At 41.5% G+C, this 25,286-nt stretch overlaps 1 protein-coding gene across 2 annotated transcripts in view; it reads right to left on the bottom strand.

The window, feature by feature from the left end:
- tox2 (TOX high mobility group box family member 2) overlaps positions 1-25,286 on the bottom strand; it is an 89,890-nt gene that overhangs the window by 5,173 nt on the left and 59,431 nt on the right. Inside the window, exons 4-6 of one of the 2 annotated variants that reach the window (XM_084543370.1) lie at positions 21,875-22,162; positions 6,194-6,451; positions 4,411-4,641 (exon numbers count right to left, since the gene is read on the bottom strand). In XM_084543370.1, coding sequence (XP_084399496.1) covers positions 4,411-4,641; positions 6,194-6,451; positions 21,875-22,162 — 777 coding nt within the window. The remainder of the gene's footprint in view (positions 1-4,410; positions 4,642-6,193; positions 6,452-21,874; positions 22,163-25,286) is intronic. The other variant, XM_084543371.1, reaches the window with a different exon arrangement.

The raw sequence follows: 25,286 nt of genomic DNA, 5'->3' as shown, positions 1-25,286 counted from the left end.
GCTTGCTCATTTTGCGGAGCTAAAGGAGCAATGAGACGTTGTTTGTCGTTTTGTGTTCTGCTTTTGAGTCTCTTCCTCTCTTAAGGCTGTTGCTCATCTCTTAATCAGAGCTGATGTCCCAGCAAATCATTCTGACGAGGAAGAAGAAAAAAATAATAAAAGAATTCAAAACAGCATTAGTGAAGAGGCAATCTCAAGCCTTCTGAATGAACCTCAAATGATGCGTTAAGACAGGGGAATTCGAGTTAATGTCATCACATGCCACTCATGGGCTCTTTATAGCTGCCATTGCCTTTTTGATGCAGACGGTCCACCCTCAAATCAACGAGGAAGTCTCAGATCTCGGCCCGTCTCTGGAGCATTTTGAGCCGAGCGCATGTTTGTGCGTGAGCGAATGCAACGGGTAATTACTGATCCTCAGCGAGAGACTGTCTGTGGCTCCATGGACAGGGTCATCTCTTTCAAAGAGGTGGGGTAGAATAACCATTAAGCATTCATGGGTTGCCAAGTGCACATAGGCTGGCAGCCGCTAACACATACAGTCGGTAAACAAACAGACATACACGCAGAACAGCAAACAAACCGGGATGAAGGCGGATACAATCTCTTGCTCAAACAGCTGATGTTTATCCTTTCACTCATCCCTATTTACAGTTTTATTAGTCTTATTTTCCTTCCCTGATATACGTGCAGATTATCCGGAGAAAGGCTGCGTGAATTAAGAACCCCAAATTACAAGAGTAAAGCACAGATATTCATAGTAGACACAAATAATCAAACTAAAGCTAAACATGACTCACCTCTTACACACTGACAGACCTGTGGTTGCTTCTTTAATAACCTAAACTACTCCCAGCAGCTTTAATTTCAAATTAATTTAACACGGCTAATGATTCGAGCAGCGACGGATACTTTTAAATAAATTACCATGCCTAAGGATGTCTAATTATTCCAAAGTGAGTGGATTCATTAGCAATTGAAGCCGTCAGAGGCTGCAGGTCAGTATGAATTAAAAATAACAAAGCTGCAAGGGGAGAGCATATGCCTCCGCCGTAATCCTGACACAGAGGTGTCCCGCCTGAATTAGCCCCTAATTGTACCTTAATGAAATGTTCTTGTTTGATAACCAGTTAATTACAGGAGACAATAACTCTGCACCCCGCTGACACCGAAGGGAGTGATTACCCTCCGACCGAAAGACTGAACTATCGGTAAGAGGAGGAGAAAGAAGGGGGGGGGGGGGGAGAAAACGGGAGGTAGGAATGAATAAATAGGAGGCGAGAGTTTCATTACAAAAAAAAAGACTTGGAAATAGTAGACAAAGAAAGAGGCAAACTACAAAAATAAACATTGGTTTGATTGATGCTAAAACGTCTCACACACAAGCAGTTTAATATAAAACCATCCAGTTTAACAAAGTAACACTGTTCTTTTCCTTCTATCTCCGACCTTTCACCAGTACACAACTCTTACCACACAGACTCAATTAAATAAAGCTATGGTCTCCCCTCCCTCCTCGCTAAAATCCATTATCACAGTTTCTCCCCCGCTGCAGTAAAAACTGAAAATTGATCTTAATCTTAAATAACAAAAACAAGAAAAATGTTCTTTTGTGTTTCTGGGGCAGCTTTAACATGTAGTCACCTTGAGGAATAACGGAGCCCAAATAATGCATTGATCTTGCACTTTAAAGCAAAGGCCTTTTGGGAATTAAAAAAAAAAAACAAAAAAAAGGAAAAACACACTGTATAGTGGAAAACATCTTAATAAAAAAAAGAAAAAAGAAAATATGAACATAAACATGAGTTTAAAAAAAAAAAAGACTTTGTTCTTGCCAAACTCAAGGACAGCACTGGAGGATTACACAACGGCACACTGCAGCTCAACAAAAAGAATCACAAAAAGAACACCAACTTTTGATCCTTTCTTTAATAAACTACCAATAAAAAACAGAACTTAAACGCATTTATGTGAATTCCGCCGCGTGGCGTGTTTGAGGAGCGCTGTAGGTAATTGGAAACAGGGGCCGTGATCTAGTTAAAACAAAGCCGTGTGTAGGGGAAGGGTTGTGTTTACATTCTGGTGCTCCTGCGTGGCTCCACAGGGTCTGAGGGTGACATTATAGAACACACCTCATCGGTCCTATGGAGATGACGGCCAGTGTTGCCGCAATGTTGCAATGCATTTCGCTCCGGCGCCGGTGGTTCGGCAGATCTGGAGACAGCAATGCACTTCTGTTTATGCCGCCCGTGAAAAAGCAAGGACAGAAATCCTAATGACATTAATGAGTATTAACGTGCACCAGCTGAATTGGTTATACCCTGTAAATACATGGTTATCAAGTTTATCCATTTGTTGTGCGGGAATAAATGACAGTGCTAGTCGATGAGAATAATTAGAGCAATCACAGCGTTATTGCCCAGACAGGGTACTACATTTCATTCCATAATGACATCATTACCTCAAGTTAATTATGTGTCTTGCGAGGTGACACGTTTGATTAAACACATGAATGCACAAACAAATAAAAAAAAATTAGCTGCGGAATGGCACGATAATGCATGATTTAATGGTGGAATTGGCTTTTTGTTCGTTTCGTCTCTGTTCCGAGGCACAACTGCGAAGGACAGAGACAGAGAGAGAGAGAGAGAGAGGGAGAGAGAGGGAGAGAGAGAGGGAGAGAGAGTTGCATCTACAGTGCATAATCTAAGGTGAAAAAGAAGCCAGGACGCGAAGGGTTAAGAAGCACAAACAATAACATTTCAGGAGCAGATGTCCTTGAGGCAAAACCAAGGACAAGGCGATTGCTAATCTTGTATTCCCAGCATGATCAAATCACCAGGCAACAGATATAAATAAAAGGACAGGAAATGAGGAATTCACATTCAAGGGTGTCAGCGGCGAAATGAAGATTCATGGTGAAGAGGCCCGGTGAAGGCGGCAAAAATTAACTGCAAATAAAAGGGACAGACGGCCTCCAAAGTCCACCGCATAAAGTAGGTTTGGTGGGAGAAAGACACACACACACACGCGCGCGCTAGATAGGGTCTAGTAGATGGTGGCTGGGGCTGAGGAGAACGGGCTGCACTTTGTCATGGAGACAGGTGCTTTTATTTGACACCCAATAGGCTGCGCCTTGACTGGATATTCTAAAAATATGAGTCTGCGCATGATCACCAGACTGTCTCGTTTTCCGTTCATTTCACACCATCATTTGCTACCACAAACACACAGAAACGCCTTTGACTTTGTTGGTCTGGAATGCTGTGATGAAATGGAAAATGTGCAGGATGGTTAGGCTCTAAACTGCAGGAAATGCTAATGCAGTTTCACGTGCACGGGTCAGGCTGTAAAAAAATTAAACTGACTCATGAAAACATTTAGGTAAATATGCCTAGACCGCTTCTCATTTCCTGCTCATTTAGCTGCAGTAAGACAGAATTATAGCACATTTCTTCCAGCTGATTCTGTCCTGTTGTTGCATGTCTTCATGAAGACTGAGGGACAACTATTAGGTTTTGCTTTCTGCATTATTCCACTCCATAATATATATATTTATATATATGTGTGTGTGTGTGTGTGTGTATATATTGTATGCAATTTAAAACCATAACTAATGAATTGTAGGTGATATTAACTAGTTTACAAGGACATAATATATCAGCAAGCAAAAAAAAGAGCTGACGAGCATCCCCGTCAAATCTTTGCAGCTGCATGAGACAGATACAAACAGAAGATACAATCAAGTCTCATTTTGCTGACAGTGTGTTACGACAAACGCTCATTATCTCAATCTGTGATTGCTTTGGAGTTTACAGTTATGTGTGGTGAACCTGACGTGCGAATTTACAAATCCTCGACCCAGAAACTGAAATAGGGCTGCTGGAGCTTGTTGCTCGTTTCGTATACATTGACGCAACACATCATCTGAAAAGTGGCGAGTCAACCACCGCTTTATCAGTTCGTCAGTTCTGGTTTTGTTTTGTTTTTTCGTAATGAACAATGGATCGCTTAACTTGTGTATTTTTTTGTTTTTCATCGACAGTTGGTGGAGACCAAAAGCAGAAATAAAAGGGGACTAAACTTGTATTTTGTCCTGGTTGCCAGAAACACAAGTCCAAATCAATCTCCACAGATGATTGATTTGAAGCTCCATAGATGCTAAATGTGGAAATATGCATTATTTCAGCTTGTACACAGCTTAAAAGGTGAGGATAATGCCTGTTTTTTCGTTCTCTGCCTTCAAATGACAAACGTATCATTGAACCTTCCCAAATTTCGACCTCAATGTTTGACAAGCTCCATTTTCTTTGTTCCTGTCGCCTTACATGGCGATTTAAGGGTCTGAAGGGCATTGAATGGAATGACTAATGTCAGATTTTCATGCACATGTAAACGATGTTTAGCTACCTGTTTCTGCTCCTCTCCCAGTCCGTCCCACATGGACGCTACTATTTTGGATACGTCTCCAAACGTGGCGTTGGGATTCTGTCCTTTAATGGCTGCCTGGGTGTCTCTGAAGAACAAGGCGTAGGCCGACACGGGTTTTGTCGGCTCGTTGGGGTCCTTCTTCTTCTTCTTCTTTTGTGGTTTGGGCTTGGGCTTCATCATCTCCGAAGACGGCCGCTTCTCGCCCGTGATCTGTAACACCATCAGTGGCGGACAAAGAAAACAAAACAGCTTATTGACACTGAAACGGGCTCCACCAAATCAACTTGGGTGGAAAGGATGAAAGAAAAAAAAACACCCACAGAATGAATGATTACATCTCTGATGAATGTTCATGACACTGGGTCCAGGGGAAGCATGTAAACTTCATTAAATCCATAATTCAATTCCTCTGTTCAATACCCAGTGTTTGAATATTGCAGCAATGTTTCACTGACAGTTACACCGGCGCGGGCTTGACAGCAGTTTTTCCTGCCTTACTTTGTCAAAAATAACATCTGTTAGTTGAATTTATCAAACCTTTTCAAATCTTTATTTTGCAGTTGTTCAGCAAGTCATAAATTATGACTTTTCGTGCTACGGGTGAAAAGAATTTTAAATCGTCTGCTGTATCTGCTCTGGCTTTGATGTGGTCTCAGAATGAATTGGAGAGAGCAAATGGAATTACTTACTGATAGGAGAGATGGTAATCATTTTTATTCACACACACAGTGAGAAGCTCAGCAGAGATGTATAGGCAGGGAAATATATTTTTTAACCTAAAGGATCCCCTTCTTGTTACACTGTATCACGGCGAGCCAGCAGTTTAAATACACAGATGAATCTGAAACACTGTGGAAGTGGCAGATTCAATTATACACTCCCCCCCCCCCCCCCGACAGAAACGAAGCAAATCCACAGAGACATTTGGTTGGTGGGCAATTTATGAAAGCAGTTTTACGGATTTACATAAACCAAATGAATGTAAACAAGTATCCTTCTCTTCTCATTTAAATGAATGAGTGATTTAAATGAAGGAGTGCTAGCTTTGGAAGCACACTGTTACTGAGAACGAGGTAAACAGGTGACAAAGTTGGCAACAAATCATGCTGATGTTGGTGATGGTCAACCAATTAAAACATCTGTCACATCTGTGAAGAAATTGCAGTTTGCGCAGTGAAGAAGAGAAAGGGGGTTCATGTCCCGGTCCGGTGTGTTCAAGACTTAACCAGTGGATGCCCAAACATGTCATGGTGGTAATGGATTGTCAGCTACTCGCAAATGTATAATTGGAAAAGAAAATTTGTCTGAGGGTGAAATTATCTTGCACAAAGAGAATACTGTGTTGCTTTTAAGTGAAAACCAGATTTTGGACTCTTTCTAAGTGTTGCTTTTTTTTATTTAAATGTGCTGCTTTGAATAAAGAAAACAGGAAAGGTGGTTTCTACACTGAAATTAAATTCTGAGCTGGTAGATATCTAAAGCGTATTTTGTTTTTCAAACGTGACACCACACTCAGCCACACCAGTATATTCACGAAAGAAAAAAATAAATATATACGGCTATAATCCGAATGCCAGTAAGAGCGACCGTGCAGCCATGTCTGAGTTTTCCAGGCAACCAACTAAAAGATCCTCAAGCATGCCGATCCCTGCATCCTCTTTGAACCCAACACTGCAGTTAGCATGTGAAACCTCTCAGAGAACCACCGACCGGCCTCGCCTACATCGCCACTGCTACAAGCCAGAGAAGCCAGTATCAGTACCTTGAAATGAGGATCAGTCTCCTCTTCCTGATTGGAGCTTGAAGGGGAGGGCGTGGCCGATTTACTTCCGGGAGGTGAGGGGGAGCCATGAGGCAGTGCACTCCGGCTGACCTGGGGGTTAAGCTGGGACAGTGCACTCATGGGGTTGGGCAGTGAGCTGTTTATCAGGGGGTGGTTACGGGCGGGGTCATAATGAGCGCCGTCGTGGTGCTGGTGATGGTGTTGCTGTTGGTGGTGGTGTAAAGCCATCTCCTGCATCTGGGGTGAGAGAAGAACACCAGCTTTACTATCTTCTCCTCCACTCAGTGTAAGAAAAGGTTGCCAATCAGCCAAATAATGCAAGTATTTAGAAGAGGAGATGACGTTCTCAGATTTGAGAGAATGTGTATGTGTGTTAGTGTTGGGTAAAATATGAATAATGCAAAAAAATGTGATGAGGGAGGTGTCTGTTGGAAGAATCAAGACAGACGAAAAAACCCTCTTGCAGGTTGGCTTGGTGAAACAACAAAAAAAAGCTTTCCTTTCTCCAAACCTGTAGTTTGTCATTCTGCTCTCAAATCCAAGACTGACCTTCATACAGGGGCCAAGATACTTAGCTTGATATCTCAACCCCAACCAACCAATATAACTCACTGCAACTTTACGTAAGACACTTTCCTCGCTCCCTAAATATTAAAAAGATCCACGTTTGACCAACCAAACCAGACAAAGACATAAACGCAACATCTGTGACATTGTTTGGTTTATTGCCAGCTGCCATTTTTCTACATTAATGGAGCCAGAAAGTAGTAAGGCTCTGGGCAGAGTCTGGTGTTACATGAGAAACTAGCAGTGCAACAAAATACACAGCGTAAGAAGTTAAAACAGCTACTGGGAGCTTATATATATATATATATATATATATAGATATAGATATAGATATATATAGATATAGATATAGATATATAAAATAGCTCACTAGGCTATCATAAAAATGGTTATATGGTGAAGAAGCTGCGCGGTATCTCTCTGCTTTGTAAAGCATTTAGTATCTTTAACCTAAGTGTTTTGGATTCAACAGGAGTTCAGCAAAATTGCTAAAAACAGCTGTGTGGTTTGTTGCTCAGAGCCATGTGGGAAGTCATCCATGGAAACTGCTTGGAAAAAGGTCGGCACTTGGCAGTTTGATGATCAGTCTCTCGCTGCCTACCACAGGCTAACTGCAACCAATCAAGTCAACAAAAAGAAAGACTACAAGCCACAGTCTGAGGAGAAAGCTGGTAGGCAGTCAGTTGGCACCACAATTCTTTGTAAGGAAACTCTGAGCATAAAAGGCACTCTTAAGACTGATGACGGTTCACACCTCTGGATCAGCCGCACATGCATCAGCATTAAGGGGTGATTTGGTGATATATTTGGTGATCCTTAAGCTGCTTAGTAAGGTACACTGTCTGCTTTGCATAAACGGGGACAGATGCTGTATGGTATACACTGTAATTTAGTTAAATGGATATTTCTTTCTCATTTTATTATATCGGTCTGCCACAACATTAAAACCACTGACAGGAGAAGTAAATAACATTGACCATCTTGTGACAATATAAAGTTCTGCTGAGAAACTTTTGGACCTGGCATTAGTGTGGATGTTACTTAAAAATGTACCATCTACCTAGACCTGATCCACAGAGGCCCCTCCCCTCAACCCATAGGACCCTCAGAAGGCCCATGTCCATTCTCTGATGAGTCAGAACTGTTTGGGAGACACAAGGGAGAACTACACAATATTAGGAAAGTGGTCATAATGTTATGTCTGATCTATGTATGTCTGGGTAAAACGATGACATTCCCAACAGTCTCATCCTTTCATTATGCTTTTGCATTTCCTATATTACGTTACATGGTCGTTTTGCTTGCTAAACCATTAGCCGCAGTGGCTAATGGGTGCCAGCAGTTCTTATGATTTTCAGCTGATGTCACCACTTCAGTGCCAAGCACTTCATGTACACGACTTGCCATGTCGTCACCACACGCTCATCAGTTCCATTTGAGAGACATGACTCCAACTGATGGTTAACAATGTCTGCTAGATGTGAGAAATGTGATGATATGTCATTTACTTTTAGCTGCTCCATCCTTCTGCCATAAAGCAGACAGGCCTATTGTCACTGATCTAAAAAGTATATAATTTTTCGGTGGAGCTCTCAGCTTCCTATTGACGTCTGTCAACTTATACAAGAAACAAGTCGAGGTCCCTGAGACACAATGGCCTGTTTGGTGGTGCTGGAGGACTACAGTTTGTGCTTCTGAAAATTAATTTTTTGAGAAGCCAGAGCTCTCAGCAATCATTGAGTCAATGCTATTGATCAACAACCCTATCAGCCCCCCGCAGCTATATTATGCTCACTGTGAGCAACGAAGGAGAAAAATATTACTTACTGCCAAGTTAAACAACACCTTTCGCGCCACTTGGGAGCACAAATAGAAACAAAAATGATGCTCACAGCTGGAGAATGACCCCATACATGGAGAACACCCTTCAGTGATTACAGAGTCAGACTCTCGCAAAGTTCTGCTCTTTGCCGTCTGGAAAGATCTTCAATAATAACTACATCAAAAGCTTTTCCTCGAGATTCATCAGGACAGAACATGAGCACGGACCAAAGGATGCTTTTAATGCAGGCATTAATGGGAATGTTTGGCAATTTACAGATCAGAAAGTGATGAACTAGCATTTGTTAGCTCTTTTAAACATTTATGAGTTAAATAATACATTACACATTAGTGCAGTGCTAAAAAGATCAAATTGAAAGGGCCCGAGCATATGAGGTCTTGATAAACACGAGAAGAGGTTCAGAGATGAAGGCTCGGCTCTCTAATCATAATTGGTCCCAGTAGATTGCCAGAATAAAAATGCACAACAAAGTAATGTTGTGCGAGGCTCTGGCCCGCTTTGAAAACTCATAATATTCACACGACATTAGATTCTGTGTTTGCCTCAGCAGCTGCTCACAAAAGCCAGCCGTGAACAAAGACATTCCTTTTGCATTTCAAATAACCGAGCTCCAACCTCCCCCATCCACGGCAATCTCCAGCTTCCAATCATAATTCAAAACACCATCACTACACTTCTTAAAACATGAGGAAACAGCTCCAGCAAAATAAGTAGTTGGACCAAAAAAAAAAAAAAAGGAGTTAAAAAAAAAAAAAAGGAAGGAAACAGAAATCCATTAATTTCACATTTTCCATGGACCTGCTCTTTAAGGGTCCTCACAAACCAAGAAGCATTGAAAAACCAATTAATCAAACATGAATGGCCTATCATAGCTATAGCAGATGCATTTCCATAGCAACAGACTCCGGGCAAAATTGTCACCCTTTAATCTGAGTCACACCATGTTTAATATAAACAAGAAGGAGACAAGCAGAGCCGAGGAGTTCAAGGGGGTGGGGGGTGGTGGTGTGGTGCGTTGGGGCAATACACCATGGCATAAAGGATACTTGGTGTCAGCATCATAGGCGTATGTAGAGAAAAAAGGGTCACTAACGCTTTAGAGACTTTCATCAGTAAACCTGCCTCTCGCCATTGCCTTGCTACTAAAAACATACTGTATAACTAGTGCTCAGAACACTTTGATAATTTACTTCTTCTAGTCATTCCTGTGTCTCTCTTTCTTTTTTTCTCCCATTGCTTTTAGTTTGCGCTTTCACCTGTGAGACGGGAAGAGCAAGAAGTTATCACGTAGCACCATCAAGCCCGAGCTAAATAAAGCTAGTGGCAGACGGCTGTACAAATATTATGAAAGAATCTGACAAAGGTTGCCGGTTGCCATAGGTACTGTATGCTAATTCCTAATGGTGTCATCCACACGGCTGGCCGAAGGAGGTGGGAGTGCACAGTGAGCTGGAGGATTTAGCTGGTCACTGCTCTCTGCCTCTTAGCGCGTAGCCTATACTGACTTTTCACGGACTCTTGACATAAGCGGCAGGCCAGTTACACTGATTGTATTTCTGGATGCACTGCTATACGGGGTGGCATGTGGCGTAAAAACCCTTAGAGTGGTAGATGTGATCGACAACTACCACAATCAAAAACTTTGCCCCTCCATTCTGCTTTTAGCTCATTTGCCCAGTGTGTTAAGATTATTTATAAAGTTGAATCCTCTGGGGTTTTGTTGAAGCTATGCTTAACCTGCAGAAATGTAATTGTTTGTTGTAAAACCCCGCGAGATCCGAGTCCCTCATAAAGACTGGAGGGAAGGTAAGAGGGAAGGTAGAACAGAAAGAGAAAAAAAGAAAAGAAAAGGTGCCGGAACTAGAAGATGAATAAAGCAAAACAAACAGAAGACCTGAGTAGTAAAATCCATTCCCAAAGTTAGCGAGGGGACAGTTAGATATTGCTTTTGGGTGATGAGCAGCCGGGCAGACCTAAACTGTGATGTAAAGGCAGGAAACTCGGTGTGAACGTGTTCCTCTGCCATCGTTACGCCTGTCGTGTTTGTATTCACATCTTGTACATCATAGTCAAATGGGAGTCAAATAACAAAGGCTTTCCAATTATGTGTAGCACATTGTGTGCGAGATGGAATATCACAAAGCCATTGTTCCCCTGCTCCTGCTGACCTTACCTTTGAAATGGTTTCACGGCCGCTCCAATTGCCTGCACCATTTGATTTAGCTAAGGGGATTTGACCACCAGCACAGAGATGAGAGGAGGAAGAGAGGAGAGCTCTACACGCAGCTACAAGGAGAAAGAGGAGAGATTCACACCGGCTAACCTTGCTCTGTCCTTACGACGATTATACCAGAGTGGCATCTGTTTCATCATTTAAATAAGCCGCTTGTATGCAGATTTTATTGCACTGGCTTCATAATAAACCGGTCTACGAGGCCACGGAATCAATAAATGTTGTTGTTAGCTTCATCTAAAATAAATCTCCTCTGCCTGCCAGATTTTAATTAAGTACTTTCTGTATCGGTGGACTCATTTCACTTTAAGCCGACTTTAAATTGTAAAATGAAAACTGAAACTTAATGATTTTGTTCTCACAATGCCGCATGATACCAGACACCGTCTCAATCCCGCCCGGCCCCGTTTGAATATACAGTGATCAATGCCTCTGTGGAGTCCGTAGACTGTTCTCTCCTCACTCCCTGCTTGACTGGAGCCATCTTGTTTAGAGTGATGGCTCACTCACACAGGTTCACGGCTGCTATTGTAAAATCAGCCAGCGTTTAATTGAAACAAATGACTATAATAATAGAACATTATCCCTGCAGGCACCCAGCCATGACAGCTTTAATTAGAGGCGCGTTCGAGACTGATCCTTCAAAAGCACAGCCGCCGCGCAACAAGGTGGTAAACACGCCTTTAGGTGGGGAGCCAACCCCGGGTCTCGCAGCCCTCAAAGCTACTTCTCATTCACCCTGAGGGCAAAGCACTAACAACTCTGTTCCTCAAAGAGCCTTCGAGCCTCCCACCCCTTCCCACCACCTCCTCCTCCTCCTCACTCTTTCCTTCTGTGTCTCTCTCTCTCCTCCCTCCCTTCATCCATGTCTTTGGTTTATCAAGCTTACATATACCCAACAGGGTCATTTACACAAGCTGAGGAGAATTAATAAGAGAGTGGATTCATTGATCATACGCTACTTAAGTATGAAAGCAATGGCAAAATGCTGCATCTGCCTTCTCGTGACATCAGACAGATGCTAAGTAAGGAGATATGATGGGCAGTGGAAACCAGGAGGTGTACAAAAAAAAAGAGAAGCACAAGCACTTTGTTTTTGAATTTGTTAAAGCTTAACAGGATGTTTTAAAAGTAGTCACACTATTTTATTGCGGCAAACCAACTCTGATTCACATGTAGCGCGACGCGGCTATGCTCCAGGTGTACCACTACTACTACCAGCCAACTGCGTTTAGCAACACGCCGTTAAATCCTCATTTTCTTTATTAGCTCGGCAGTCGCTCCATGTTGCCAAAACAAGACACCATAAGGTCACTTTCAGCCGTTCCAATTACATGCTAGTCAAAAGGGAAAATATAAAAACGCTTGCTCTTGCACGTCCGGCGCTGAACTGTGATCGCGTAATTAATCTGGCAGAAAAAAACAGCAATACCTCACAAAGCACCGGCATGAGGAAGTAATTAGCGTTAGAGTTTTAACACAAACTTTATAAGAGGAAAAAAAAAAAAAAAAAAGGCAGTTCATTCCAAGAACATCTCAAGTAGCCACAGTGTTGAAATGGACTTTGCCTCTACATATCTCATGGCCAAAAAACAGTCCCTGCAAGCATATTTGATATTTTCATAAAAAGGCAGGAACGACTTTAAAGTTGTGCCATAAAAATGCAAAAGTAAAAATATAAAAAGAAGTAAATGGTATGAAGGTCAGGTTTTATGTTGTTGTTCTTTCTTAAGCTACCGTTTGTGATAATAACAATGTAGGAGAAAAAAAGAACAGCTGGAAGCATTTGTACAAAGAAGCTCATCTTTCCTGTGATTGATTTGCGTTTGAAAAGTACTGTACCGCCCTGAACGTCTCTCAGAGTGAATCTGCAGCAGCAACAAGGCAGTGGTTGATTTGCAGATAGTAATGTCATGATGTCCCCCTCGGCACCATCCTCCATGTTCCTCATTACTGCTAATGTTAGAACCTCCTTTGCTTTTATTTTTCCCCTCTCTTCCCCTCTGTTTTTTTCTCCCTCCCTCCCCCCTCCAGTTCTCTTTCTTGTATCTCTGTCTTTTTTCATTCTCTCTCTTTCTCTCTCTCTCTCTCTCTCTCTCACTGTCTCTTTCTCCCCTCCTCTTGCTCCCTCTCAGCCCGGGCGTGTCTCTGAGCTCACCTCACAAAGCACAGCGTCAGAGAATCAGAGCCTCGCCTGACATGACATGTAGGAGACGGTTGTGAGGAGCGGTAGGGACACACACTCTTGACAGCAGAAGGCAAGGCTCCTCTGCTCCCACTAATGAGACTCCTGACTGCCGCGTCAAACACACTTTGTGTGCATGTGTCTGAGCGCGCACCCGTGCTTGCGCGCGCACACACACACACACACACAAAAAAAAATGAACATGCAGAAATAATGAACACAAAAACAACAAAGAACACACGTTTTAAAAAAGCATACAACACCAGTATGAGCCATGCACGCGGGGGTCATGCCAGTGTTGAAAATGTGTGTAAAATCCTCTCACGGAGAATTTCACACATGTCGGAGGCCATCTTCGTCTTTTTCTCAGGCTTTGAACTACGGCAAATGCATCGACGGCAGATTAACAAACCAATTAACTTCTTACTATTTTTACAATGAACACACCGTTCACAACCCACGTTTCTAACAGGAGCAGCTCGTTCTTAAGACGTTTTCAAATCCCAAAATTGCGTTTCCGGCTGCAGGATGACACTGAACACTGAGTTCTACGGTCTTTAGCTCAAGAACAGCTCAGAATTCACTTCTAGGTATAGAAAAATGACGACAAAAAACGGGGACAGCCTATGGAGAATTAATCTTGTAAATGTTTAGAAAACTGAGATGCTGCAAAGATATTTTTAGGGATACTTCGTGCTGCTGTTCAACATCATCTAATAGTTTTTGTTTACAGGATTGAGGATGGCTGCCTCCCCTGCCTCTCTTAAGATTTTGTGGTCCTGGATTCGTCCATCACACTATGAACCGTACTCAGTATTGTTTTAATCACCCTGACTCACATCGCTCTTGTGCACATTAACAGACAGAGTGTCAGTGTTGTGTTGAACTGGTGGCTGGTGGCACAGCAGGGGAGACGTCCCAGAGTGAGATGACATGGGACGGCTCTCCACCGCCACGGGCTGAATATTCCTGGTGGTGAAAGCAGAATGAGCTGATGGATGGTTGAGATAGGGCACAGTGCAATATGGACACGATTTCATGGCATGATAAATCTCAGCAGGGGCGCGTGGCTAAGTGTAATATGAAATCCCTTATCTTTGTATCTGCTTCATAACACCGGCTATCGGCTGCAACTGAATCTGCGTTTGTTTCTTTAGCTTCTGTTCTTTCCTTGAATGCCGCTGTTGATCACATCTACCATATGGAAGGGGGACCATGACAATAACATGCGTGTTTTTTTTGTTTTGTTTTTTTTACCCAGCTGTTTTTGAAATATGATGTGATGAATTATCTAAATTGAAAATTGTCACTGTAGAGATCCTCTTCTGTTACCTTGTGACCCCCGCGATAAGCAGCGTTATTAGAAGAGCCTTTGTATTGCACGGCGTAGACTCGAGCCTGTGTTTGTGCAAAACAAGTTTAAATTACACCTGCAATATAAATGAAACGCAATTTGTCCCCCATAACTGATCCCTTTAAAGTTCAGTGCCTGTGTTATTTGACACCATCTCTTTTTGATTAAAAAGAAAGAAATTAAGTCGGCATCTTATCCTCTGATTAGCTTAATCCAGGAGGTTAATTGACTTTATCAGGGTGGAGAGAAAAGATGAGCTGCCATTCCAGCCTGTAATAAAAAACCCCTGCAAAACGGTGAAATGGGAAAATAACCTATATTTCTTTTAAGATATTTCTTAATATACAACTACAGTTTCATATCACATTGCCAGAGAAATAAGGCACTTTCTCCCAGGAGATGAGAAAAGAATTGAATTTTTCCTTATCGGTCATCTATTTTTCCACAGAATGCTATTACTTGCTGCCTGCCGTTGCTAAGCAACAGGAAATATTAATAGGACCTTTTATTAGCTAGGCTTTACCAGTGGAGTACTAAAATGTGGAAGTGGAAAACATGAATGTGTTACATAAATCTTTGAACCTTTCAGGGTTTGCACAAGTCTCTGTTTGTCCAGTGATTTATGGCTGTGATGGTTCATTTATGGGAGAGGGAGGTGTGAAATGCCAAAATGGAACATTAGCCTAAGGGACAATTTGAAAATAAATAATCACAAAAAAGTGATAAAAAAAAAAAAAAGGGGAAGCAGTTTAAAGTACAGCCCTCCCTTTTTCTTGCAGATTTCAAGAGCCCATCAAACAAGCAAGTGATTTTTGTTCCGCTGGAGGCATTGATCATTCAAAATCATCTATGCCTGAATCAACATTGGAATAACTAATACAAGTCTCGTTCTATCACTGGGCTTGTTGAACTGTGGTGAAAAGCGACAGACATTCCATCATTTTTTTTTTTTTTTTTTGCAGACACTCTAATCCCTTTAAAAAATGACTGGAAATGAAGGTCTTTCAAAGGAGAAATGGGTTTTCTCCATCTGAATAAAAAGCGTAGAATAAGGAGAAGCCTCAAAGAGCAGAAAGTCTTTAAAGGCAAAGGTAAGACACTTCTAAAGTCCAGATTGGAAAAGTCTAAACACGTTTAATTACAATATTTCTGTAAAGTCACGAGATAACAGGAAATGGGACCAATATGTATTCTATAAATGCCTTACTGTATCTCTAATTCACCTTTTTTGGGTTCAACTTCATACAAATACCAGACAGGTGTACAGTATGCGATAATACATTTGCTCCATCAGAGAGAACACATTAAAACACACCTCTGCTCTCTTATCATTAATTCATCCCAGCTTGTCTGTGACAAGTTCAGTTGACATTGCAGCTCATATTTCATTCACGCAGGGAGCGCGCACCTGCCAGGAGCACTTAATACCTTGCGAGGAAAACTAAAGAAAGAAAAGCAAGCGCGGGCTTCCACCCAACTTAACATGACAATCAGGGTGGGATTAATACTTGATAATTAACCTCAACAACTAAAGATAGAGCGCTCGTGAGGAAATTCTTTCATTCAAACAATGCAACAAAAGTAATTAGAGAAGGAATTTGAATATGAATACAGCAGGCAGATCTTTGGGGTGCCACAGACCCTCATTACAAATGAACTGACCCCCATTCAGGCCTCGTTCGTGTTTGTTCTGGAAAATAATAAATGAGATAATACCTGGGTGTTTGATGGAGCTAAGGCTGCTCCTGCGTATAGCTCTTTCTGCTAATATGTAACTGTTATGCACAACATCCCCCAGATGATTACGCATTCATCATCTGTTACATATTCAAAACATCAGACTCGAGCCAGTTTGATGATGGCTAATATTGCATGCGCCATTCAGGAACATGAAAAAAAAAAATAATAATAATAAAAAATTGAAGATAATTTATTCAAGTTGCAGGGCATATGAAGATGGCAGGCTTTCATCTAAACTGTATATATATTTATACAGGTATAGGAAGTTGAATGTGGCGTTTTTCTGTTTAAATAGATTGCAGATGTCCTTGCCACTGCACAGGTGGGATCCTTGTGTAAACATCCAGGCTCTAATTAAACAGTTTAGCTTTAGTTCCAGTGTAAATGAAGATGGAACAGACAACAATGAGGCCACTTTAGTTTGTGAGTCCAGAAATGATTCCCTAGAAGCTGCAGAGATGTGTATCTTTCTGGGCTGTATTGATAAGATCAATGCAACCTGAGCAAGGCTATTAAATGTCTAATGTGTTTTGGAACTTGTAGATGCTATGACAGTGGGGGCATTAACACAGAGAGGCAGAGACAGACAGAGAGAGAGAGAGAGAGAGGCCCTGCCAAGTGCATCAGAGGAAAGAGCTCTCTGACAGATATCAGGTTTGGCCAGGAGGTGCCTCAGACCACAACACAATAAGCATCAGCAAAACAAAATATGATTTGAAAATGGCCTCTTTAAGGGAGTCCTGTCAATCACGTCTTTCTGGTTTTGAGGAAAAAGTACAGCCATTAAAAAAAGAAACTTCACAGAACTCTGCAAACTCACTCTTAGTGATTTACTCACCCACCTTCACCAGAAAAAGGATAGTGTTGATCAGATTTTTACATTTAAGTACAGCAGTTTACGTAGCTATGTGCTATGTTTGCGGTCAAGAAACGTATTGAACAGCAGAGACGTTTGCCTCGTGATGTGCGTTTTATTCAAACCATGATCTTTTTCTTTAACTAAATGGTTTAGCTGCCACAAGCTAACCAAACAGTGACTGAATACTGAAGTCTTATTATACTGCGATCCAAAAAGGAAATAATAAGATCCACCAGAAAAGAAGTGGTTGACACAGGACATGAACTCCACCACGTAAATTTGGAAAAGGTTGTTTGATTCTGCTTATGAATTAGAATGTCCTGCTATTTACACCCTTTTAAAGGGTTAGGCCTGTAATATTCTGGTTTCTTAACTGACAAAAAGCAAGGCCACAAGTTATTTTCATTATTAATTCATGTGTTAATTGTTTTTATAGAATCTATTAGTCTCTTTACAGCCAAATCAAGCACAAAGATAGTCAGTTTACTAAGGAAACTAAGCAACACTCGTTTTAGAGACCTTTGGAAATAAATTAATTTGCAGATTTGAATTAGCAACTAAATGGTGTGTTTTTAAGCAGAGTATAAGAGACGAGCACAGCTATGGTGACGTGAGGCATCGGTGCGGGGACTACTGTTTGTTCTTTTCCAGCTGTAAGTGACTGTATTTGAACAAGGAGGAGGAGCTGGGGAGGGGCGAGGGGTGGGTCCCACTGGGAACCCACGGACGGCTTGTCAACCACTCCAGACCGGACATGTCAATCAAATCAGAAATGCCGCAAAAACAGATCCCTCTTTAAGGCCTAATATCTACGTAATTGTTGGCCTACCTCCAACCAGAGGGCTCCTACCCTTTGTCCTGACTTCCTTTGTTACTGTTGCTAGGTTAGACAAACAACAGCCATGTAATAATAATAGAGTTCAGAGGTAACATGGAGGCGAGACAGCTAACATTAGCAACTGTGCTAATGTTCGCAGATATAGGGAAAAATGACTAGTCTTTTCAACAGTTGTGATGTATGGTTATTTCCTCTGCTGTTGCCACACTTATCGACCATATGTTTTTTTTTTCATGAATCAAAATGATCAATTTCAATGCTAAATAAGTCTGGACCCCCACATTGTGACTGTTTGTCAAACCTAGCAATGGTGACAGAGGAAGCAGGGACTTGACAAAGGTTATAAGACCTCGGGTTGGCGGTCAGCAGACCAATCAGAAGGCCAACAAAGGATCAATTGTAGATTTATTTCCAAAAGGACCACCAGGACATTAATCAGGAGATGTGACTTTAGCTGTTGACATCAGATGATTAGTCGAGAGACGGAACCTAAAGACCATCAATATTGCACTTAGAGCCGCTTCCGCATCGGCTTTACTTTTCAGACCCGGTGGCTTCCTTACAATCTTTTATTGTATATGCCGTCTACGGTGAAAGCACAGACGAAAGTAACCTTTTCTCTCAAACTGTGACTACTTTGGCGAACAAGTTTCCAAAGTATTGACTGGGTTGATTCCTCATATATCATCCTGATGCTGTAAATACTCACTAGCAAAGCAAATATGTGTTAATCTGCTGCTGAAATCCCCAACAATTTCACTGCTATAAATACACTGTTAGGAATCTTCTTTTCTAATTCATGAAGTACACTTTTAAAGATTTACGTCATCAGTAGAAACACAATAGTACGGAAGTCGGAAGGTACCAAGAAACAAGCTAGGGTTTCAGTGTTGTTTATATATAATTTGTTATATAAAAAGGAATAAACCTCCACTCTTATCTAGCCTCAATTTGTTAAATGTGCGTGTATCCTGATAGTTTTCAATGCTTGGTAAGATCCATATAGAAAATCCAGCGCTGAATGCATCTACAGAGATGAATCTAAACACCATTTAGTCCTGTAGCACAACAAACTAAACACACCCTATCTGTTTGGTCTAGCAGCTCCCTGACTAAGATCAACTGCTGCTGTGATGCCGCTTTGCTCTAAATCCTTTCTGTTATATAATCGCCCTATTTATTATATGTCTATATTGTTGCACCTGCATTGGTGTACTTTCAAATGTCCTCGTACTTGAATCACGTAGGCACACATTTAAAAAAACCAGAAGCTCTCAGCCCATTGTTGAGACGGAATAACCTTATTTCACTCAACTGAATTATCTCTAAAATATCTAATAATGAAATCCAGGAGGTACAGAATACTGGAGGTATATGCTCATTCTGAATAAGAGTTACCCTTTTTCCTCTTTGCAATTTCTTCTTCTTGCTTTCCTCCTCTCATGCTCTCTCTCTCTCTCTCTCTCTCTCGCCATCCTCACCCCCCCCCCCCTCTTCATCCAACTCTATTGCACTCTTTTCATTGCCCAGCTCACGTATTGAATCTGCCTGATGAAAACAGATCTCACTGCAGCACCACAATAGAATGGCTGATGCAGGAAAGATGAACCCTAATGGATTTTTTTTTTCAATGTGCTCAAGATTGAATATAAGGCCTGACCTCCAGATGTAGTGGATCCATTTCAACAGCACTGATATTGTTTATAGTGAAGACACCGAAACGCACAGACACACTTGGACACACGCGCACAGTACAATGTCAACAGGAGAGCAGCAGCAGCTGCACTGTACAGTGTAATTTATTTATTTTTTTTGCCACCAAAACATCCGAGAATAGGAATTAACCCTCATTATTTATCTATCAGTGTCAAGTGAGGTATTCATAATGATAGCATCTCGTGTTTGAACTGCAGAGTTTGCTTAATTACTCTGCTCAACAGACTGTGTCAAGGTGAGGCACCAATTTAATAGACACTCCATTCTCAGCACAAATGAACCTCTGCTACGGTTTGGTAGTTTTGCCAGGCAGACTATTTGATTTAGAAATTTCTGAGTTCGCTTTATATGCTGCTTTTTGCATTGAAGTTGAAGGAGAGCCGTGAAAAGATCTCATATATTTTCAAGGAGATTCTTTTAAAGCCACTCAGAAATAGCAAGAATTGGGAGCTTTACGTGCAAAGTATGATTTGCAAAAGATCACAGATCACCTTGTCAATAGCATTTTTAACTGCAGTCGAATTTTCAGCGTGGTAGTTTCTTTCTCACACTTTATTCCCCTATGTGCCCTAAATATATATTACATTGTTTAACATTACAAATATGTGTACATACTATCTTTGTGTCTCCGCTTCCAGACCCAAACGTAGCCTTCAAACCTCCAGGGTTATCAGAATAGCAATCACCAGCAGTTACCAGCATTTGTAGCACACTGTATGTACGTGTTTTAAATAAATGTTCATCGCGTGTGAGCCGCACATTTAAAAATCTCATGCATTTTTATCACACGGCAGGCTGTATTCAATCTATTAAAACCACAGAGTGTGGCCCTCTCTGTAGCAGTAACAAATACCCCGACTGCGGAGTGAAAGACTGGCCAATCAACCACTGTCTCCACAGTAAAGGTCATGACCAAAATGTGAAATGAATATGAAGATTGATGGCACATGAATCCAGCACCCTGGGGGGAATATTCCGACATTATATATATAATGCAATGTATGTTTAAGTTTCAGATGTTTATCAAGCCTTATTTTGACTACACACTGTTTATCTTTATCTCTTCTGTTTCGGATGAACATTATTCTCAACCTCGATATGCATCTGTATGTATTTAATGTGCGCTTGTATGTAACAGACACGCTTATCTTTTTGTTAACATACACAAAAATATACACTGGTGACTTTTGTCTTGTGTGATACAGAGAGGGAACAATAAGTGACAACTGCTACTGGCGATTTGTTAAATCGCTAGAAACTGTCGAGTGCAATTATTTCTGTATCTGTTTATATCTCAGTCAATATCACGTAAGTAATGAAGGTTTGAACTTCTTGACCTTCCGAGCACAAACACAAAAAACCTTGTGTATGCTAACACTGTTATCTGTTCAGTCATTGGGATCTCGGCGCTACAATCAATAAAAAGCATCAATTGGCCCATGTTTCAAAGGGATGCATTTGGATACGGATACTACTGAGCATGAATGCTACATCAAAGGAATTCTTGCTGTGCAATATTTACATTTATGTTGCAGAGTTGGGTACAAAGACAGAAGACATTAATTTAAACTCAAAGCTTTACCAGAACTGTGCCACAGTTCCTGGGCTACAGGTACCACATGCTATAAGAGAGGCTGCTAAATAGAGATCCTTTGCTTATTGCAGCCTATACATGGTTCGTGCATACATCATTTGTTGTGATAGAAACCGGCTCTACTTCCAGCAGTTCTCGTGAATGCAATTATGGTTTGGAGATGCTAATTTGTAGAGGAGCAGTGTTGCGTGGAGCTGAGGGAGTAATCAGCACGTATTCATGTTCGAAGGCCTGACAGATTGACCGATGCATGCTGTCGAGGCAGATATGATGCTGATGGATTTACCCACAATCCTTTTCTCCATGCATTACAGCTGACACGGCAACCACCGAACAATCATTCAGTCCCCCCACTTAGCCCCCTCGTCTCCGTGTCTTGAAAATTACATTTACCTGCAAAAGCTGTGGTTGTCAAAGCGTCGACATCTTCAAAATGTCGATTCTGTACGCTTTAAATTGTACTAAAAATCATTTATAAAGTAAAATTTGCTCAGCTCCAAGTGTGCTAAATCATAAAGTTTTACTCCAAATTAATTTGCATCATTATATAGTATCGGCTCAGTGTTCGTGTTTATATGTAGAGTTTGCTCTCATGCCCTCCAGAGTACCACAGATATGAAGCCAGCACAGTTGAATGGTCTGAAACATTTTTTGACCATTACGGAAAATTTTATCTTTAAATGTCAGTTTTGTGGTATAAGAGTGCGGGGCCTCTATGGGATGCTACTCACCGAGGGCATTTGGCTGGAGACAAGGTGAGTGTCCTGTGCCAGCATGTTCGACATCATGAGTGTGGGCAGCTCTGGGTAGGAGTACGGGTTGATGAGGCCGTTGTGTGGCAGCGAGTGACAGAGGTAGCCTGTAGAGTCGTGCTCCATCAGGTGAAGAAGAGGAGGCTCGGGGTGGTTAGGTGGAGTGATGGGCGGGATCTCATAGTCTTCATCCCCGGCTCCATTTCCACTGGAGTTGCCGCCACCTCCGCCTCCTCCCCCGCTGCCGCCAGTCTGACCTGTGTAGCTCTGAGTAGTGGAACAAAGGAATAAAGAAAAAGGGAAAAAGATTACGTTTCACGAAGTGGTATAAGTTTCTATGAGATACTGTTACGCACAAACTGCACACGCAGACATTTCATTTACAGTTAGGGGCCACGGGTTTCAAAAGTGTGATAAAACTCTTGCCCACTTCCTGTACAGGCGAATGAAGCACTTCCGAAGCTTAATCGGAGAATAGCCGAGATGAGCAACAATGCTATTCAACAATAATATCAACTTTGAGGCGACACAATTGAGGTGATGACCAATGGGAGCAACTGATACAGTTAATTCCCCAAAATGCAAGGAAACACGGACCATGACTTTGGTTCCTACCACCAAATCCATCAGGCTGATAGCAGGTTTGGAACTAAGGGTGAATTCAGAAGAAGAGGCGGCGTTGATTACGGTATTTCCATCTCAAATAGAGAGCGGTGACAACAAGAAGAGCTAGCCCCGTCCATAGACTGGCAATATGTTCATGTTCTGCTGCTGAGGTGGGAAATATGCAAGAGCGTTAACTAGGCAACCAGATCCTACAACATCCACTAGCAACCAACTGTCAGCTACAAGGCAATCTGTGATGAGAGAAATGCTTTAACAAAATCGGACAAAAGTTTAAAAAAAAAACACTTTGGAGAGATACATCCAATCACCAAACTCAAAAACCAGCTGCATGGTTCCCCAACAGCAAACGCAAGCTACGGACGTTTACGTCTGGAACCAGTTTTTGATGTTTTGGTGGAATATGGCTGCTTCCTAAATTTTATATCTATGTCATAATATACACCAGTCGGTCTCCCTTGTGCCTCCAAAACAGTTGTGACTCATCAGAGTATGGACATGGGCCTTCTGAGGATGTCCTGTGGTATCTGGCAACAGGATGTTGTTAGTGAGGACCTTTGGGTTATATGGGTTGAGAGGAGGGGCCTCTGTGGATCAGGCTTGTTCCAGTGCAACCTACAGATACTCTAGTGAATTTGGAGGCCACCAAAATTAATACAACACCTTGTGCTGTTTTTCATGTTTTTTTTTAGTTGTTCCTAAACAGTTTTGTGTGTGTGCCTGTGTCAGGCTGCATCCTGCCTGGGGATGGCTGCTGCCATCAAGGAGTGTCATTGCTATGGGGTGGGGGTACCTGGTCTGGTCTAGGTGGGTGGTACATGTCTAAGTAACATCCACACGAATGCCAGGTCCAAATCCCATGGTCAATGTTATTTACTTCTCCTGCACTTCTCCTTTCATACAAAGCTTTGGAAACCATTTAGATTCTGATCTGTCAATTTACTAGAGTAAGTACAATTCAAAATAATAAATTGTCGAATGATTCATTTTGGAACAAAAACCCAATTCAATGCGATCGGTAATAAAGAAGACCAACAGTGTCTGTATTTGTGTGCAGTCGAGCTAACGCAGTAAGTCCAATCAGATCAGAGTTCTGCACGGGGCAAGGAGAAAAGAAAAATAGCAGGGAAATTCAACGGGGAATGAAAAGCAATTTTGTCTGAGACGATCCAACTTGACTCCCATTGTAATGACTGAGTCAAATTAATCATCACAAATAATATTCTGGTGTCAGCCATTCAAGGGTTTTTTAATAGAATTTTTATGATTCATGTCTAGCGGTATACATCAAGCAGTCAGTTCTGCAACATTTCTGAAATCAATTCAATATCATCTTTGTGTAGGCTGTCATCCTCGGCAGCAGAGTGGTCATTTATCTCTCAAACAGATACTTTTAGAAAATAAGGGGCATGGGTAGATGGAAGAAAGGAGAAAGCATAAAGGGTGCATTTTTCCCGTGTTCCTCTTAACCCCGTGTTAGTCGAAAGGTGAGCGCAGGGGCCTGCTCAGTCATTTTCAAACACGTAAATTACAGATTTGTTAAGAAGTATAAAGAAGAGGCTGACTTTCCATATGCCAAACAATCATTTTCGCCTGCTTGGGAGTCAAATCATATTTAGTGTAAACAAACATCAACCAGGATTAAACTGATTAATAATGTTAATTTAATTACTGACTAAAGTTGATGTTTTAATTCTTTCTTTTGTGACTTTCTTTTCCGTGCACAATCACAGCTTTCAGCAGTATTAAAATGTCTCCTGTGACTTTTGAAAGAATCCAGATGAGAGGAATTTCATTAAATTACAAGACATAGAACACAAAAACGCCAATCTCTAATATTACAAAAAAAAAAAAAAAAAGCACTGTTAGCAATGTTTTACTGTAATGCAAGCATATAGACACTCCCGTGGAATTAAAAGCACACTTTCATCTTCCTCGGCGTTACACCAAATGAAAAACAGAAGAGAAAAAAGTGTGATTGCCTCAATTTGATTTGCTTTGTCCTGACATAGCCTGAAAGCCAGTTGATATTAATTTTCTGGACTGTCCTTTGAAGACAGATGTTTTTGTGAACCTTTGGGGATAGTGTTATTGTTCGGTCTAATGGACACGAAAACGAACATTTCCTGAGATTCAATTTCCCTCATAATTGTTGGAAGGAAACTAAATTGTCTGCTGTAAACATTGGAGCTATTGTGTGAAGTGAGTCCCTGTGTGAGCCATCGTGTGCTTCGCTCCCGACTGCAGGGGAGAGACCACTGTGTAATCTGCGGACCACCGTGCTTAGTCATCACCCCGCGCGTTCGTCAGTCTTTTGTTTTCTCAGTGTATTAATGTATTTCCAAGCGGCAGAAACATTTTCCTGGTGCAATCCATTGCGTTTGATTGTGCAAAGGGACAAGGACTGAGGATGTGTCATGTGTTAGATTGCTGTGAAGGCTCATCCAGTGCCCTTGATGATAAAATGTAAATACCAAGGACGTTCCCAGTTGGATTGTGGCAAGATAAATTATTCATATGCCTCTATTCAGAATGAGATTGCATGTACAGAACCACATGTATACTCTGGCTAATGTATACTCTTTTCTCCTTTAAAAGTAAAATCCAAACAAAGGCAATGTATTTGATGGATTGTGTAGACCAGCATGTGTCCTAGTATGGAACAGGCTATTCAAGCAAAAGCCTTGTTCTTCTTTTTCCTTTTTTTTCCCCTATGAGGCTCTTGTCATTGGTTAACTTTCAATATTCAGGGCCGCACTCCTACCAA

The sequence above is a fragment of the Chelon labrosus genome, assembly GCF_963514085.1.
Source record: "Chelon labrosus genome assembly, chromosome: 4".
Lineage (NCBI taxonomy): Eukaryota > Metazoa > Chordata > Actinopteri > Mugiliformes > Mugilidae > Chelon > Chelon labrosus.
This window is presented reverse-complemented; position numbering and strand designations above follow the sequence as displayed.